Below are 19,598 nucleotides of genomic sequence, written 5' to 3'. Positions count from 1 at the left end.
TCCTCTCAGTAATCCCCTCGGACACTGAAACGTACTCGTTAAAATAAGTTGGTCAAGTAGAAGTCAGAAATAAGGCCGGTACCTCTGTACCGTACACACATCAATCTGAAGCTATCTGGTTGAATTTGAGGTCGCTTTCCAGATTTCTTGAAGAGATAGAAAGACATTTTGGGAAATGTGCTCATTCGCTTTTCTTGCCGAGAGCTAGACGAGAAGGTCAAAGCCACTGCGATGCCTGCGCGTTAAGTATGGCGCGAGAGCCAGGAGGCTGTTAGCTTAGCTTAGCACAAAGACCGAAAGCAGGGAGATACAGTTAGCGTGTCTCTGTCCAGAGTTCGAAAATCAGTCTACAAAACACATCTGAAGCTTAAAAATAAATGTGTTCTTTCTTGTGTGTTAAGTATTGAGCGAGAGCCAGGAGGCTGTTAGCTTAGCTTAGCACAAACACCGGAACCAGGGAGATACAGTTAGCGTGTCTCTGTCCAGAGTTCGAAAATCAGTCTACAAAACACATCTGAAGCTTAAAAATAAATGTGTTCTTTCTTGTGTGTTAAGTATTGAGCGAGAGCCAGGAGGCTGTTAGCTTAGCTTAGCACAAACACCGGAACCAGGGAGATACAGTTAGCGTGTCTCTGTCCAGAGTTCGAAAATCAATCTATAAAACATCTCTGAAGCTTAAAAATAAATGTGTTCCTTCCTGTGTGTTAAGTATGGAGTGAGAGCCAGGAGGCTGTTAGCTTAACTTAGCTAGCACAAAGACTGTAAGCAGGGAGATACAGTTAGCGTGTCCCTGTCCAGAGTTCGAAAATCAGTCTACAAAACACCTCTGAAGCCTATAAATAAATGTGTTCTTTCCTGTTTGTTTATTTTCAAGAAAGAAAATGAAATGTAAAAATGCCAATTTGTGATTTTGGTCTGAGTACACTTGACGCGACGTTTGCTAGGCTAAGCTAAGCTAATCGCCTCCTCCGTAACGCGAGGGTTAGAGCGGCATCGACCTTCCGATCAAGAAAGCACATTTCCTAATAAATGTAAAAACTCTATTTTTACTAAATCGTTTTCTCCTCGATTTATAAACATCCTTGAAACATAATCCTGAACACAAAAGGTACAAAAACTTGCTCTGTAAACACACATCCTGCCTTTTGTAAACCAATAAAAAAAAAAAAAAATCAAGACCTTAAAAAATGGCAGTTGAATAAAAAGGAAAAACCCCAAAAACGGTAGACATTGTGCGAACTGTGACTTTTTTTTTTTTTTTTTTTTTTTTTAACCGTTTAACCGATAAATTAATCTGCTTATCATGTCAGTGGAATACTGTACATTTGTATCACCGCAACATTTCCCTCTATGACTCTCCGTGCTCATTTTTCCCTAAATGTCTCACTTCAGTCACTTTGGATGCTTTTCGTTAACTTCAGGCTGAAGGAAAAAAAAAAAGAAAGTCAGAGCGACTGTTTCTTATAAGGTTTTTTTTTTTTTTTTTTTACAGACGGCTGTACAATCGAAACACACGTCATGTTCATCTTGCAGGCGTCTCCTCGAACGCGTCCTTTCTCCGAGGGGGGGGGGGGTGGGTTTATGGACAGAACATCCCGGTCGCCCATCTGCCTCACATGGTCACAGACGAAGACGTATAAGCACACACACACACACACACACACACACACACACACACACACACACACACACACACACACACACACACACACACACACACACACTAAACCATATGTGTATTTCACAGCAACAAAAGAAGATGTACCGCTTCTACAGCCTTTCGGCCGCAGGTAGGTGAACGGATGTTCCGGTATCTATCTATGTCAAACAATCAAACAGCACAATCTAGTCAATCGGAAGAAAGAAGAAAAAAAGAAAGATAATTACTCCAACAAAGACATTGTTAACGATGCGATTTCCACTGTTTCAATCAAACGTTTACAATTCTGAATGCATTTTGATTGAAGAGGAAACGCTTACAAAAAGCCACGCGGCTCGATGGTCATAAAACATTATGCCCCTTAATTCCTTTATCGCCACGGACACTTTTAATGGAGGATCACGACGAGCGAGGGCGAAGGAAACCGACTCGCTTTCACCCCCCCCCCCCATTGGAATTCTGCAAATCAACTCCTTTATGATGATCCGAACACATCTTCCCGTGAATTAAGTATCTAAATCATTTGGACTCTTCAATTATAACTGCTTTGCCTTTGTGTGTATGAATAGTATGTCGCGAGTTAGAGAGCCGTGTTGAAGACATGCATCATTATACTAAAGCTGCAACAGCCATCGCAGATCAGATTTAGTTTCTTTTCCCCCACGTCAGTGTTTTGGCTCTCGTACAACTATTGCCCTCACAGTTTTTATGTTGTCACGCTTAAACCGTGGAAATTTTGGGAGGAAGTTTCTCATTTCAAGCTCGTTATAAAAATCGGTTCACATCGCGGAAAAGGGGGGGGGGGGAAGAGACATTAAAAAAGGAAATGTTCAAAGCATTAAGGAAATGCTTTTCGTAGGGTGGGTACGAATGCAAAAGTACGTCATTTGTTTGGTTGGCGCTTTAAAAAACAAAAAGAGCTTAAAGCTGATCGTGATCATTTTCAGACCAAGATTGATATAATTCAAACGAAATAGAAAATAATAATATAAATCAAACCAATGTACAATGTCTGAACACCCAGTTCTTTCGGCATAGTGGAATATAAACAGTGAGTCCGTCGCTCCTGACTTCGCCCCGTTGGTACTGAACAGAGGAGGAAGAGCGGGTTCGGGTTTCGGGGGTTTCGTTCCTCCACAGCTGCTCGTCGGACCTCCTACATGATGCTGATGCTGCGGTTGAGCTCACACTGGGCGTTGTTGTTGTTGATGTTGGGGTTGCGGCGGCTCATGTTGGGCGTGGCCACGGACGCCAGGCTGCTCGTGTCGTTGGGGCAACCGTGCTGAAGCAAGATGTCCGCGCACTCCTGGCTGCCGGCCCGCCGGGCGTAGGACAGCGTGGTCTGGCCACGGGCGTCACGACTCTTCACGTCCACGCCGTACTGTGGGAGGAGATGGCGAGTATGAAAAGGCACATCAGATATAGATGAAATAAATGTCCCCCTATGTATCTATCTATCTATCTATTGCAAACAGTACGAAGGTAGGATAGAAAGTTCTATGTCATTATTTGACAATAAATACAATATACAGTATGTTCTGTATCTAAAAACGGTAATATATTAATTATCATATTTGGTGAAATATTCAAACGTGCTTGGGAAGTGTTGGATTTATTGAAGAACTAGAAATATTTTCTGGAGGTAGACGTATTTTTGGTTAAAAAAAAAAAAAAATCTGGGTTTTGAGCAACCTTCGGAGAATTAACACGGCACATTTAAAACGCTACATTGTTTTTGCTTAAAATGGACTAAATAAATAAACTGATGATTCACCATTTATTCCTAACAGCACGGCGCGAGCTTTAAAAACAGCATTTAAACGGTCATGTTGGGAAATAAACGCTAATCTTTTTTTATTTTTACGGGGTCTGTTGATTCTCAGCACTTTCCTGGGGTGTGATATGTATTTTAGTTTAGTTAATTGTTTGTTTGTTTTTAGTTCAAAAAAGGCAGTTACTTCCTTCAAGGAACTGCTCCTTTTTTAAGTCAACTTTAAGAAAATAAACAGCTAACACGTTTTCTTTTGGGAAGTCGTGGGACTTTTTTTTTCTCCGCCGACTCACCCAGATGAGCAGCTGCGTGATCACCACGTTGGCCATGGCGCAGGAGAGGTGCAGGGCGGTGCGCCCGTCCCCGTCCCCGTAGGTCTCGTTGACCTCCTCCTTGGTGCCGTGGGCCAGCAGCACCACCACCAACCTCAGGTCGTCCTCCACCACCGCCCGAAGCAGCTGCTGCCCCAGGGGCATGTCCGACTCGGGCGACTCCACCAGGAACAGCTTCTGCTCGTACTTGGCTCGGATCCAGCGCTCCTTCTCCTCCCTGGAGAGAAGTGAACGACGGGGGTCAGGCGGGGGGGGGGGGGGGGGGGGGGGGGGGGGGGGGGGGGGGGGGGGGGGGGAAACCACGGAGAACATATGTACACGACTATGAGCCATTTAGCACCCGAGTTAAAGAACTTATAAACGCATATCTCATAAGCCGGAGGCAGTGATCTGGGAAAGGTAGACATCTAGGGGAAGTGTTGGGAGTAATTGGTCTTAGAGACTCACTTAAGGGATGCTTCTAAATTATTAGAGCACGGGAAAGCCACCAGCCTCCTCTGTCACCAGCGAGGAAATAACACAGCGAGATTGGCTGCAGAGATGAGAGAATGCCAAAGGCTGCGGCGCTTCGGGCAATATTCCACTTTCTAGTGATTAAGGTCGACAGCAAGACGGTTAGAGCCTGGCCGGCTTTCTAAAGGTTACACATCTTGAACAGCATGTCTGCCGCTGACAATACAGGAAGGAGGGGGAACGTATTTGTTATCAGCGCTGTCGGCTGTCAGTCTGAACCGGTGGATCCCCCCCCCCCCCCCCTCCACAAAAGGAGGCAGTGTGGCTCCGAGCCCCCGGTCTCCCTCGGGGGCGGCTGGGCCCAGAGTCAGATCGATGGGGCTGAATGGCAGCCAGAGAGGGACGGGACGGGATAGGGGGGGGGGGGGGGGGGGGGGGGCTCCTTCGCTTCCAGAATAGAAGGGAAGGCTCCATCCTCTATCGCCGGGCAGAATTATATCTATTGCTCTCCATCTTGATCCCCCCCCCCCCCCCCCCTCCACATTTCATCCTCTGCCCACATATAAACTGTCCAAATAAGAAAAGAAGGGGTTGAATAAAAAAAAATATATATAAAAAAAATCAATATCAATATGTGAATGGCTGAGCATGCCCAGTGTGGCACTGACCCCGTGACCCTGTCAGCCGGCGTGATAAGGGGAGCAGAAAGAGGCTGTTGTTTGGCTTCGTGGGTGAGTGACAGAACGAGAGAGAGAGGGAGAGAGAGAGAGAGAGGGAGAGAGAGAGAGGGAGAGGGAGAGAGAGAGAGGGAGAGAGAGAGAGGGAGAGAGAGAGAGGGAGGTTTTGAACGGGTAAGTTGAAGCGGCGACGCTGGCGAGAGTGACAAGACTCTCGTGGGACTCCTTATCAACGGGCCGAGGCTTTGCAGCAAGTGTCGAACTGACAATCAAAACTCACTCCGATTCCATTTCATCATCATCATCGTCGTCACGGTGACAACAAAAGCTCCAACTGTACGACTTAATTACCAAAATCCACCAACGAAACGTCACGTCTACACATTCAATTATATATTTATGGTCTTATTGGTTGGTTCACCCGATTTACAAAAAGTGGTGTGTAGCCACGCACACACGCACACACACACACACACACACACACACACACACACACACACACACACACACACACACACACACACACACACACACACACACACACACACACACACACACACACACACACACACACACACACACACACACACACACACACACACACACACACACACACACAGTCAACATGATTATTAGTATTTAGCCAAAATATGGAGGGCTTGCAGTTGAATATATGTGAGGAAGCACGTTATTATCTAACATTTTATTTCCCTCAAGCCCCTCAAGGACACACACACACACTCACACACACACACAAACACACACACACACACATACACACACACAGGTGAAAGGACTTTGTTGTCAGTGGTGCAAACAGGATTGTAAAATAACACTCAAAAGGGATATCCCTTCAGTTTTGAATCCCTCCCCAAAGAAAAGACCAAACAATATGTCTTTTCATGGGATTTGTCGTCAAATTTAGAAAAACAATGAACATTTACAGCCACGATCCCCCCCCCCCCCCCAAAAAAAAACAACAACAACAACAGCGATATCTCCTTCCTGAAACAATGTCCTTTTTAGCCCCACAAAACCCACAGACCTTGTCGGATAGACTTTCTAATGATGATATAGCGCCTACTGAAAAAGTGCAATTAGGATAATGTCAGAGTGATAGCTCAAAACCTCCTTGAGTAAAACCCCCCCCCCCCCCTAAAAAAAAAACTAGAACCACTAGAATTTTAAAATAGATAAAATAGGTAATCTTGTCATTTTGTGTGAACTGACCTGCAGTATTCCCCCTCCCCCCCCCCCCCCCCCCCCAAAAAAATAGCAAAAACGTTTCAATTACAGCAGCGGCTTTAACAATAGCAGTCAGGACATTAGTCACTCTCCTTTATTACGACCTCACGTAGCAGCTCGGTGTCAAGGCTGCCAACGTGCCACAGACAGCAACCCCGTTTTCAGACTCATATGTCAGCTGCCAGGCTCACTTCACAGAGCAGTCCATCTTGCACAGAGGAGCCTGGCACCGGGCCCCCTAACTGCAGGAGTTAAGGGTATGATGGAAGAGGGCGCAGGTCTTTATCAGCACCCTTAGCGCGGATTGATTAACTGCGGAAAAAATGGCCACCGGAAGCTCGTAAAAGCAACTTAACCCCACATCTTAAAATAGTGTGAACTCTATAAGCATATGTGTGGGTATCTTTATTATGACCTCGAGGAAAACGCGGAGAAGAAAGCCCCTATACCCATCAGGCTATGGGGTAGACTTTTCTTTAGGGTATTCGGGGGGTTATTATGTGAGCAACAATACAGCCATAATGGCAGGCAACTGCAGTGGCTCAGAGTTTTATGGTGTAAGACCTCCATCAATCCCTACTCAGTCATTATGTGTGGACAAGCCTGTTAGCAAATCAATTGGCCTTAGAACCACGAGGACTTCTCAGAACAGGAAGGGGCCGGCATGCCCTCCCCTCTTATTTCCAGTGGACTCTTTGAAAACAAGTGTCTTTTTTTTGGTTGTTGTTGAAAAACTCTCTTAACTGTAAAACAAAAAAAAATATACAAATAATCTACAACCTGTAACAACAAATCTGAGCGTCGCGGTTCAAATCAAATCACTCGGAGCTGTTGTCCAAAAAGTTTGTTTTTTCGGGGAAAAGCTCGAACCGTGAATGAGATGCCGAAATCTGCAGAGCCCGGTGAATTGATATGAGCCAAATGAGGCAGAAAGTTAGCAGCGAGATGTGAAACAAAAAGAAAAGGGGGCCGAGGAGAGCCATTAAGAAGACGTCAACGTCCCCCCGAAAGGAGCCCCGAGGACACTTTGTTAGCCGCCGCTACCAAATCAGCCCCGGAAAAAAAAAAGGGCCCTCGCTTACTGCTGATGCTCTGAATTCAACCACAGTTATTTTTTGCATCGTCTACTTTTTTTAACGGTAAAATAAATAAAATAATAAAAGCAAAAAGCAGCCCGGGCAGTGGTTTTCTTTCCTTTGCCACTTGAAAGACAGAGTGTGAAAGGAAGTGAAATGGTAATCCTGCCTCTGTCTTTTGTTTGAAATAGAGAAAAAACAAACCAAACAGAGGTCGGGTTTAGACGGTCGGGGGGGGTGGAGGGGGTGGGGGGGGGGGGTCGGAAACCGAGACCCTTGAAAAGGACACTTCCTCACCGCAGGAGGAAGAAAAATAAAAAAATCGGCAGATTTAGCATGTCAAAGCGCCGGGACAGAGTAGGAGGGGAAAAGGAAAGGGAATTCTCACAGCGTGGGGGGATATTTAGGAAATTGAACTGATGGTTACTCTTATATATATATACACACACACACACACACACACACACACACACACACACAGGCACCAACAGAGACCAATTTCCCCCACCCTGGCTTGAGCACATGCTTGTTGGAAATGTCTCTGTTGCTTAGGGGACAGAGGGGAGCTTCAAAGTTCCCAATAAAAATGGCTCCAAAAAAAATAAAAAATAAATAAAATAACATTTTTAAAAAACCTGGCGTTTGCTTCCTCCATCATTTAAGAGTCACCTCCACAGCCGATAACCATCGTTTCAACTTTGACGTCGTTAAGATTTCATGTGAAAGAAAAAAAAAAGATCTTAAGTGGAAACGGGCTCCTGTCCAGAGCTGGTGTCCCCTTTCATTTGACGACGTAGAAGCCACCCCGATAAAAGGCGGCCTTAACAGTAGAGAAAGGCCCCTTTTATAATTCTATTAGAGCTCCCGTCCTTTCAGCTCTCCGTTGAGCAATGGATCCCGACCCTGACTTAATTAAGTGGCAAATGGCGGAATGATTCTCCTAAACCCGGGCCCACGGAGTCAAGAACACATGACTGCATTCAAATAAAGAGAGGGGACAAACAAGGATAATTAGTCAAGCCTGAAAGACAAAAGGCGAACAGGGGGGGGGGGGGGGGGGTTTAGAAGAAGGGGAAACTGAGACGGCGGGGGCGGAGCCAGCAGTGGAGTAGCCACAGAATGACCAATCTGACGGCCTGCAATAAAGGTGCATTGGTCCATAGGAAGAGGAGGATGTCCGTCCCACCACTCGCCCATCTTTCAGCCTTCCGGGGCTCCTCCTCCTCCTCCTCCTCCTCCTCCTCCTCCTCCTCCTCCCCGAGGATCCAAATTCACTGCGGACACATCAAATAGATGCAGTGAAGGGGAGAAATGGTGGTTGGTTGGTTGGAGGAGGGTGGAGGGGGGTGACTTGGGGTTTGACCAGCCTGAACAGACTTCACAGTGGGGGTGGGCAACTTGTATGGGACCGATTCCCATGCAGCCAGCAGCTTCACTTCCACAAGCAGAGGGGAGGGAAGAGACAGAAGAGTGAGGAAGAGGGACAGCGGCAGAAAAAGACAGAGAGGGGGGGGGGGGGGGTGGGCACACAACAGGGCCAGAAAAACGGGGGGCCCCAAAAGCTTCAAAGGTTGCTAAGGGCCAGAAATGAAGGCGCGACCCAGTAAACGCCGCAGCTAAAAAAGTCCTAAATAAGGCCTCCCACGGACCGGTGGGGTACCGTGTAGGACACGCTCGGAGAACAAGAATTAAGACAAATATTTTCACAAGTGGAAATCGCTGCCATTTTTTTTCCCTTCCACAGCGCGATGAGCACAGATGACCGAGAATTCAAAAGGTTGTTGTTGTGTGCTGGGGCTCTATAGAGAGGCCAACAGGAGAGCATCTGGGTGCCTGTAGGCAGCCAGAGGGGATGAGTTGAATATATTGTGACATTAATGAGGTTGTCAGACTCACTCGTGATGGAAGTGGCTGTGTTTTGTGCCGGCAAGACTAACACCCTTAAATGCTCATGCTGTTAAACCCCTGCTGAACCCTCGCCTCACAGACAAAGCAGAGGGGACGATAACACATGCCCTGCTTATGTATGCAGCCTGCTGCACGGACGCGTTTAAAAATTCTCGGTCACATAAAAAAAAAGGGGTGGGGGAGGGGGCCCTCTCTGATCTTTTTTTTCTTTCACATCATCAGAGAAGAACTTTTTTTTTTTTTGGTCATGACTAACAATATTTAAACTACATTGCGAGGTTAAGTAGACTTTTTCCATTAATGACCTTCCTTCACGTCTACCTGGGCCTTGAAGCCCAGTGGCATGTGCGCAATTAGTGGCCGTGGTTCCTGCTTCTCCCACACAGGGCTAATTACTGACCTGTGGGTTTCATTTAGAGAGGGAGGACACGGGAAGACCCAGCCATTCATTTGTCTTAATTAATTACTCTTCCTCCACCGGGGCTCCTGGCAAAGGCCGGCTATTCTAAAAAGCTCTTCGGAGAGTTGGCGTTCCAGCACTCCTAACCTGTGAGTAGCCCCCCCCCCCCCCGGAAGCTTTGCTCTGTTTATTTGGTGGAATAACTTGGGAGGACAGAGTGCACCGCGGACATCAAATCCCAGAAAACAGGAAATCTGTTGGCCGCGGCGCCGGGAGGACGAGCGAAGGGGTTAAAAAAAAATAAAAAAAAGAGGTTTGGAGAGGTTAGCGGTGTGATTCATTTTTATTACCACGCAGCCCCTGCAGGCGGCAGGAGTGGCAAATTATTTCTGAAACAAAGTGGAGGGCTCTCATCAGAGCTATTACCTGCCCTGTGGCCGGGGGGCGGCCGCGGAGCCCACAGAGGGTGACAGTGAGAGGGCCCCCGCGCCGGTGAGGGATAGCCGTCCACATCCGTCCACGCTCCGGGACATCTCCCCCAAATGAGAACCGGTGTCTGTCTGTGTGTGTGTGTGTGTGTGTGTGTGGGTAGTAAAGTTAGCTGGTGGACCTCCCCCTCCCATCACCAGTATCTATCAAAATAGTCTGCGCTGTTTTCTATCGCGAACACGCCAAGCAATTAGAGGTGACGTGCAAAACACAGCGACTGCCAGGTGCTAATTAAAAAAGAACTCCCCTCCAACATGCCGACTGCGGAGAGATCGGCCTCGACGTCGCGCTCGCACAAAAATCATCGTCGGCGTCGCGGATTTGACTGTAAAAATAGCCGGTTGATGCTTTTTTAAAAAAAATTAGGCCTCGTTTATACGTGGGTTATAATTGTAAGTAATATAATGTATTTATATATCCATGACTAAGAAGAACATTTGGGATGAAAAAACCTTCTGGAAATCCAGATTTATTAGTTATTTTTTGGAAAATATTAGCACTTACAACTGCAGACTTAATGATTCAAGACCTTTATTAATTACTTATCAAACAGCAGGTTTGATGGCTCATCAGAAACCAACATGTTCTTCTATTGTTCCTGATCTTCTGAAGGCTTCCCTCATTAGAAAGTGTTTGTTCTACAACGTCTAAAAGCATGTGCCACACGTGCACATCTGCGTGGATGTAATAAGCACGCTGCCCATTATGATGCCTCGTCATCAGTCTGACGCCGCTGTGCAGATCCGTGTACCACAAATCTATATACACCGGTAGTTCTTCGGAATCCAGAATATCATAAACTAAACCGAATCTTGTGATGAACGCTTTTAAGTAAAATCAAAAAAAATCAAAAAAAAATTGCAAAAAGGGGGGTAAAAACTAGTCTTGCAGGCGACATTCAATCAAGCCGCCGAGTTGATATTCAGGTAGTTACTGAATCGTTTAGATTAAGGTGTCACTAATGTTTAAGTGTGGGACTCGGGAGCCACACGCACCTGCCTGCCTGGGTGCCATCACGAAGCATGCCGCATGTCACCCGATGTGACACAATTAAAATATAAATATATGTGCTCCGCTCACGTTTAAAAAGAGGAAAAAAAAAAGAAAAAAAAAAAAAAAAAAAAAGAAGCCGGGTCAGGATTTATGGTATTAATTCATCATTTGTGAAAAAAAAAATCATCAGCATCTCAATGACCAGTGGCCACATATGATATTTTGTCTGCGGATTAGTTATGCCGCAAATTAGATTTATTGTTTGACAGGGGAAAAAAAAACTAATGGGGACGCTGCTGCGGGATAGGATCGGATTTTATATATTTTTTATTTTTTTAGACAATGAAGAACCTTCCAGCTCGAGGCGACGTGGGACTTGACAGCGGCAGAGGGAGGAATCAACATCAATAATCTTTCATCAAGTCCACAGTGGAGCACTTTGGCACAGATAGCATTCAATAAATATCTGTAGGCCATCATTCAGGTGTGAACCAGCCGGAGAGCGCAGGATTATAAAAAAATAAAAAAAATACAACGAAAAACTGATGATTAACAAGCTTTTCTTATATGTGTACGGATTTGTTGTTGTGTGTGAAAACAAATAAAATGACAGGGAAGTGGATTTTTATGGTACTCACTTACGCTGCTTTAACTTTTCCACAGTGAAGTCATCTTTATATATATATATATATATATATATATATATATATATATATATATATATATATATATATATATATATATATATATATATATATTGTTGGGCCACAAGCTAAATACTGTCGTGACATGAGAAATGCATTCATGTGGTCTAAACATCACAGGTTTGGTAAGAGGATAAACTCGTTCCTCATGTTTCTGGTTATAGGTGATGCAAGTAAAACTAATTATGGGATATGAATTGGTGTCATTACCAGGGATAGGTTTGACCAATATTAGGCTTGTTCTTCTCTGACCATATACGTGCAATATAAAACTCATTGACTTCTTAATGAGCTACAAACCCTTTAGCATATGATTCAAGGGGCAGTTTCCTCCTGTTACTTCATTGTCTTAATACTGTTTGAGTTTTTGTAATATTATAATATTTTTGAAAATATTAACTCGGTATTGGCTTTGAAAAACTTGACAATTGATCATAGTTTTCCTTATCAATTAATCGGTTTCTTCTTCTTCCGATTGAACATTTATACAGAATAAATACCCATCGCAAGTTCTTCTTATTACTAAGTATGTTATAACTTACAATAAACACTATAATACAATGAATAAGGGGGAAACATAACATAATCACGTTTTGAAAGCTTTAACAAGCATTCAATTTGTTTTTTAGTTTGACTTAAATGATTATTCAATTAACGCTCTTTTGGCACTTCATCAGTTGATCATACTTCTGAGCTTATCAGTAATACATGAATGTTATTTTACATGTTTTTTTACACTTTTTTAATGATATTTTAGCCGTAGCAGCTAGAAAAGTAGGACAAAAAGTAGTACCAAATAAAATAAATAAAATAAAATAAAAAAAAGCATCAATGTTTCTTTGTTGATGTGTCACATTTGGTAACAAAGTTACAAAGCTGTGATGTTAAAACCGTCTAATGCCACCAGGGAGACCCTACAGACAGTCTTTGCTGTGACAGACTGAGTGATGACCCGCCCCCATGTGATGGATATGTGACACGGCAACTCGGGCCCCGAGGGCCCGGCTCTCGGGGTGGAGTTTAGCCATAATGGTGTGCTTAATTACCTGCACAGCCACACAGCAGGTCATTAGTCAGACTGGGACGCTAGGTCTCACCTGTCACCAAGAGATAAACAATCCTCCTTCCAGATCTGGGTTCCTCGGAGGAGCATCGGGGTATAAGTTAGGGGCGGGGAAGTGGAGAGCCACACGTTTGGTTACAAAAGTTTAAAAAAAAGCTTCAGGTTTCTGTACGTTTTTGGAAAAAATTCCACATTTATAACTCTTTAAAACTCTCACTGATAACAGGCGAGAACAAAAAGGACTAAGGCCGGTTTCAGGTGCGGTCTAGATTTAAAGATCTTTCCCTAATTAGTGCTCAAATGTCAAGTGACAATCTTGATGGATTGGGAGCTAGTCAGGCCTTTAACCATGGAAGTGCAAAACAACGACACTCCTTTCATGAATTATGGCTTTAAGAAAAAAGGGACGGACGCGCAAGACGACCGATACCCTGGTGGACATAAAAGATATTACATCCTTACATGAAGCGACGGAGGGATCGAGATGCCAACGAAGGACCGAAACATTAAAAATACTGTGTTTATTTGCGGAAGCGACGCTAACCTGGTGCTGTCGCTGCCCGGCTTGGTGTAGCCCTCCAGAGCGCCCTCCCACACGCTGTTGGCCATCGCGTTGCCGATGGCCGTCATCACCATGCTGAGCTCCACCGGCCAGTCGTCCAGGTCCAGGGAGCGGACGCGAGACAGGTGGGTGCCCAGGTTCCTGTGGATCCCGGAGCACTCGATGCACATCAGGGCGCCCAGGTTCAGGCTGGCCCAGTCCGGGTCTGCGTGACGGAAGGTACAGGCGATCAATGTGAGAAGCAACGAGAGGAGGCTTTGGAAATTAGTCCCGACAGGACGTTTTTAAAATTAAAGTTAAAATCATTTCATCTTGATAATCTCCTCTTGGAGAAAGGTTTTGTAAGGATTACTCAGCAGTCGGACTAACTTCTAGTTCCCGGGAAACAAAAGCAGGAATCTTGGGGCTAAAATTGTAATTGTTTCGTCCATGTTGAGAGCCATGTGGAGGCAACCCCTCCATCATATCCGTGCTCTGAATATGGAACAACTTTATAGTAATGTTATTTGAATGATATTAGCTTAAATATATTTGCGGAGTCTTTTGTAGCACAAACAATATCCATCATTGAGTCTTGAAGCCGACGTGGAAATGTATTTTTGATGCACTTCCTGTGGAGATGGCTCCATACTGGCTCTAACACCTCTAACTCGAGGTAAACTGGTGCACAGCCCATCAGCAAGCAGAGTGCATGGGGCAACACTGAGTTTCCTACCAGCGCCGTGGGTGTGACATGCTTCCCTGTTAATATGCAAATGTGACTGATGTCAAATATTGATTTATAACACTGATTTCATATTTTGTTCCAGGTGCACAGGCTGGGTTGATCAAATAAATGAACGTACTGCAGATACTACAGGCTGCATTAAAAACGTGATCGCGTTCAATAAAGTCACCAAAGGCGATTTGACACGACCATAAAATAATAGAGGATATGTTAAAGTTACCTTTTAAGTAAATATAACAACATTATCTTAAGAGTGTGATTACGTTCAGGTCTCGATGTCACTTCTTCAATTATTATGTTAAGAGGGAATTCTCTCTTTATTTTTAAATGGAGGGCTTTGGGGCATGTTTCCCATGGAAGGTTCTGCTGTCTGCTCATCCAACTTTAGCTCCATCCAATCTCCCAATCTTGCAATGAGCCCAAACCCAATAATTATTTATGTTTTATTTTTTGCAAATAAAAGTCCTCGTGTCAAAGAAGAATTCGCTTGCGTTGCATTGGCCAGAGAGTCGATAACGTGAATGTTTTACACGCAGCGTTCTTTCGATGAAAGAATAAACTCTTTGGTTTTCCAACGAGGCGTTTCTTTATGAATGACAAATGAAGCGATGGAGAATCATACTCACTTGGCGCGTCGCAGTCCACGCAGAAGCTGTTCCCCCTCACGTTTCGTATGGACTGAATGGTCATCGCGTCACTTTGGCTGCCTAACCGAGACTGTGAGACACGAGGGAGAGAATAACTAACGAGAAGGCAAACGATTACAGCCGGACTCAGATGATAGACAAGGAGAGGGAGGGGCGAGAGGGAGGGGTGAGTGTTTCTCAAAAAAAAAAAAAAAAGGGAAGGTACTATGAATATGAAAATGAGTCTGTGTCTTCCACCCCCAGTATGCCGACAGGAGCCGTGTTCCCACTCTGACGCCTGTCAGTTCTAATAAGAGATCCCCCCCCCCCCCACACACACACACACACACACTGCGCTGCACCTGTCTGACAACCTCCCACATGTGACAGCTTGAAGTGGGTGAGGAGCGCAATAAAAAGGGGGTTGGGAAGAAGGGGGAGAAGAAGAAGAAATGAAGCAGCAGAATTGTAGGATGATGACGATGCCGTGATGAGATTATTTTTCTCTAAATCCTGTTCAGGCCTTGTGATATAGTTGTGTATATATATATATAATTAAAAAAAAAATATATATATATATATATACACACGTATGTATCTTATGATCTACTGTACCTTGTTCTTTATGCTCTCGCAAGACTGCAGGCTGGCGAAGATCTGGCTCTCGACCGCTTGGACCCACAGTTCCCTCTCCTCGAATGTCGACGCTTCGAAGTTCCACGTCTGACCCGTCAACGACACGATGACGAACTCGAAGGAATCCTCGTGCTCTGGAAATTAAAAAAAACACACAAATAAACTGACGAATTAGCGCTCGAAGAAACCCGACTCTCTCTCTCTCTCTCTCTCTCTCTCTCTCTCATTCTCTCTCTCGCTCTGCGAAGGCAGCGACACAGCTCAGCGGTCGAGGCCCGTTCACGCCCGATGAAATGTGGCTTCCGTTCAGGTGATTTCTCCGGTGCACCGCTGCTTTTCTTTCGACAATGCCTCGAAATCTCAAAACTCAGAAGGAGTAGGATGCTATTTCGTATTCCTTTATGTTGGGGTCGAATTAAAAAAAAAAGGTACCATATTGTAGAAAGTGTCTTTTTTTTATTTATTATTATAAAAGCAGGTGTAGGTGCTCTAGAACTACTGTGAAAGTATACATTCAAAAACTCTCAATCCACAGAGAAATGCACACGGCCTTTATTCAGACACTGCGCCTTTTGTCAGGACATAATGTTGTGACCACGTGCAGAAGTGTTGCACAACTCTGTGAACCCTAGCTGAAATGACACAGGCGACAGCTGACCAATCAGAGCAGAGTGGGCGTTTTTTTAGGGGGTCCAGGCTTAAAGAGACAGGCGCTAAAGTGGAGCTTTCAAAACAGAGAAAAATTATATATTGTTTTTAAATATTAAAAAAGACATGTAGACGTGTGCTAGTAGAAACCCAAAATAAGGTAAGTATGAACCTGAAAAAGAACACAATATATCTTAAAATGAGATTTATATTTTGATGTCTTAAGCAATTGTCTTGTAGTTATAGTTATCTTAAAGTTATAAATGTCTACCTACTTCATACATGTATAGAATCGACAGGGAAACATATACAAATGTTTTTTTGTTTTTTTAATGACTGAAAGTGTTGTTCATTATTACAACTTATTTCCTAGGAAATTCTATTTTGTCCGCAAACATTTTGGCACAGAGGACGCCTGTAAATGCTACAAAGAGCCTTGGTCACCATCGCCGTTAAGAAGAAGGAAAATCAGAGCGATACATAAAAAGGTAAAATACATTTAATGCAGACTTATCTATTATCTTCATCTTTCACCAGCTGTTATCGATGAACGTGGCAGAATTTTAATCTCGTTTCTTTGTAGAAATACAAGTTATTTTTTATGTACACAGGCTGGTTCTTTGATAATAAGTTTTAAAGAAGTCTGTTACAGTAAATCCAATAAAAATGTGTATATATATATATATATATATATATATATATATATATATATATATATAGTATTGGTGCACAGTCTGTCGTTTTGCTTCAAACTGGCTTTGACGACAGTGAATCGGCGTCCTCTTCTCTTTGTGTTTAACTAAGATTTATGAAAATGTCACCTGTCGTCGTCAAACAAGAGGTCTGACACGACATATGTTCCAACACATGCCCGTAATGCCTCCGCTGTTCAGAGGCAATTCATTAACTCCGTACTGTACAACGCGACTCGTTGTAACATCTCTGGTCTGTGCACATGCTTGAGCTCGTAGCCAAATGATTTGTAATTACCTAATTATGTCTATGCAAATAGTCATCTCATTTGCATAACCCACGTTCGGAGGACTAGAGGCAAGTAGACACGAGGGGATTCTTTTCCTCCTGTGCAGCTTTCACCATTAATCATTAATAGAGGTTACGTTAAAAAAAAAAGTAAAACGTGCGAAATGGAACAAAATATATTTATACGCTTCCCGATGTGTTTAATTCTCCACTGCGCGTCTGTAGTTATAACAACGATGGCAATCGTATGATGATGATGATGATGACGACGACGATGACGATGAGATCATCGGACAAATCATGTAATCAAAGAAAATTACAACACTTTGTATTTATAATCAATTCAGCCTCTCTCGGCGCTGGGTAAATGACAGGTGTCTGACGGACGCCACTGATGTAGCGATTCCCCGAGCGGCGGCGGAGGGGCCATCTCTTCAGGGGGAAAGCGATAATCCAATTAGCTCGACACCGACTTCAATTATCTGATTTAGTTTGCGGAATCGACTACGGGTCACGAAGAATCAATAACGCCTTTTGGAAGTCTCTTTATTTAGACTCACAGTGACAAAGTGTTTATGTGGGCGGGACATTTTAAAAGCACTGCTGGGGATTGAAAAAAAAAGAAGAAAAATGTCTATTTGACGAAACTACAAACGGTCAACTTCAAAGTGACAGAGAATAAACGCAAAGGAGTATTAAATGTGAAGAAAAGAAGAAAAAAAAGCCCAGCTTGATTAATTGAAATACATACAGAAAAAAAAAAAGAAGAAAAAATCAATTTTCTTGTCCAATATGACTTCAGGTACAATAACTAATGCATTTGATTATAATTTGTGGCTCCCAGACACAAATGTTGTTATACTTGTTGTTTTCATCTTTAAAAAAAAAACCTGAACAAAGCTAATTATTCTGTTGGCTGCCCAGGCAATAAATTGGAGGCATTAAAACACTTTCATTATGGAGATTAAAAAAGCAACGAATGGCTGGTTTCTTAAACTGATGAGTATACAAGGGAAAACAAATCTGACTCCCCCCATGCATAGCAATGCACGCGCGAGACTGTACAGTATAGCCACTAAAGAGGACAATGTGGGGCAGGAGGCTGCACGTGTGACACCGGCGTTGTCGGCATCCAGCATCACCGATATCACCTTTTAATGCCGTCCAACGGTTGAAGTAAATTCAACGCCATAAGCCGGAAGCAGTTCCGCTCCATGTACGCGTGATGCCGGGAGGTCAAAGTGGTCTTCTCAGGGACGGTGGATTTTTTTTTTTCCCCCGCACGAACAATGTGTTTCAAAAAGGCATCATCGCATGCCCGTCTCCCAGGCACCCCCCCCCCCCGACCATGATGAGCCTGTAAAAGGGCCATTAGCGCCCCCTGTTATTACTCTGCGGTTGCAGTTAGCACACGGGCTAAAGCAGAGGAGCGATCCCGCCCCCTCCCCCCCCCCATTAGCGTGAGCGTTAACCTCCCGACCACATCCGTCTGCGAGCAGACGATCGACAAGTTCTCGAAAAACAATTAGAAATAAATTAAATTAAACACACACACACACACACACACACACCTCTGCTGGTGGGCGGACGAGGAAGAAACACGGCGTAAAAAGGCGAAATATGACTTTCCTTAATTAACATGGCATGATGAATAAAATGTGGAAATTAAGAGCGTAATGGCCACGGAGGTGCAAAGAGGAAGGAGATGCACATCTCCGTCCACCATTGACGTGCATCGTGAGAACTGTCCAGGAGCCTCGGATGTCATTCATCAGACGCGTGATGGTTACCGGCGGCAACACAACTGCTCCTCAGCTTCGCCGATGATGAATAATTATTGCTTCAAGATGCAAAAGAATGTACTGAATGGAAAGTATATTTACTCAAATACTGAACTCAAGTACAGTTTTCATGCACTTTATACTTCTTCTCATTACTCTTTTTCCGCTTCTGCAATGATCCAACAGCCATAATTACTTTTCTACGATAATCTTATAAAGAACTATTCGTTATTAAGGATTAAAGCAACAGCATCAGCGTCTGATTTAATCCCTTTAAAGATGTCTGTGAGGTATGAGCTTCTCTATCAGAGAGGGATGTCATCCTGAAACTCCTCAGAGGGTTGCATTTTAAATATAAACTGTTTATTTATTAAATTACCATCAGGTTGGTCACGTGACCCTTTGAAGGGGGCCCTCAGGTCGAGAACCACTGGACTAAATATGTAAAGTACCTCCTCAACCAGCAACAACAATAAAGTGTCAAACAGTCAAATAATGTAATATATACATTGATTTTAAGTAACCTTAATTGATTATGCAGTCAGGTAAGAGTTGGGGCTTCCTCCTCTTAGACGACTAAGATCTCTTCCGGCATTTTTTATGCCTTTTCATGCTAAATGACAGTTTCAAAAAAAACTTTCTGGCAAACACAAGATTTAAAGTGGTGCTTTCGTTTGATTAATTAGTTGATTTAAATCAAGTAATTATCAACAATTAAATTGATTACATCAACTAATCAATCAGTCGACAAAAATCCAACGAGTGTTGGTGAAGTAAGAAATAAATTGTGTCGAGCCTAAATTAAGTAGGATTTTGAATTTAGGTCTTTTACCTTGACGAGAGTATTTATTAAAAAAAAAAAAAAA

At 43.7% G+C, this 19,598-nt stretch overlaps 1 protein-coding gene across 1 annotated transcript in view; it reads right to left on the bottom strand.

Annotated features, from left to right (window-relative positions):
• Positions 1 to 1,246: 1,246 nt before the first annotated feature.
• Positions 1,247 to 19,598, bottom strand: part of agap3 (ArfGAP with GTPase domain, ankyrin repeat and PH domain 3) — a 67,209-nt gene continuing 48,857 nt past the window's right edge. The window contains 5 exon segments of the mRNA XM_034555612.1: positions 1,247 to 3,041; positions 3,725 to 3,980; positions 13,316 to 13,538; positions 14,687 to 14,777; positions 15,302 to 15,456. Of these exon segments, the coding sequence (XP_034411503.1) occupies positions 2,817 to 3,041; positions 3,725 to 3,980; positions 13,316 to 13,538; positions 14,687 to 14,777; positions 15,302 to 15,456 (950 nt within the window). The 3' untranslated portion in view covers positions 1,247 to 2,816.

This window comes from Cyclopterus lumpus, chromosome 17 (assembly GCF_009769545.1).
Source record: "Cyclopterus lumpus isolate fCycLum1 chromosome 17, fCycLum1.pri, whole genome shotgun sequence".
Taxonomy (NCBI): domain Eukaryota; kingdom Metazoa; phylum Chordata; class Actinopteri; order Perciformes; family Cyclopteridae; genus Cyclopterus; species Cyclopterus lumpus.
The sequence above is the reverse complement of the archived record's forward strand: the minus strand, read 5'-3'. Positions and strand labels throughout refer to the sequence as shown.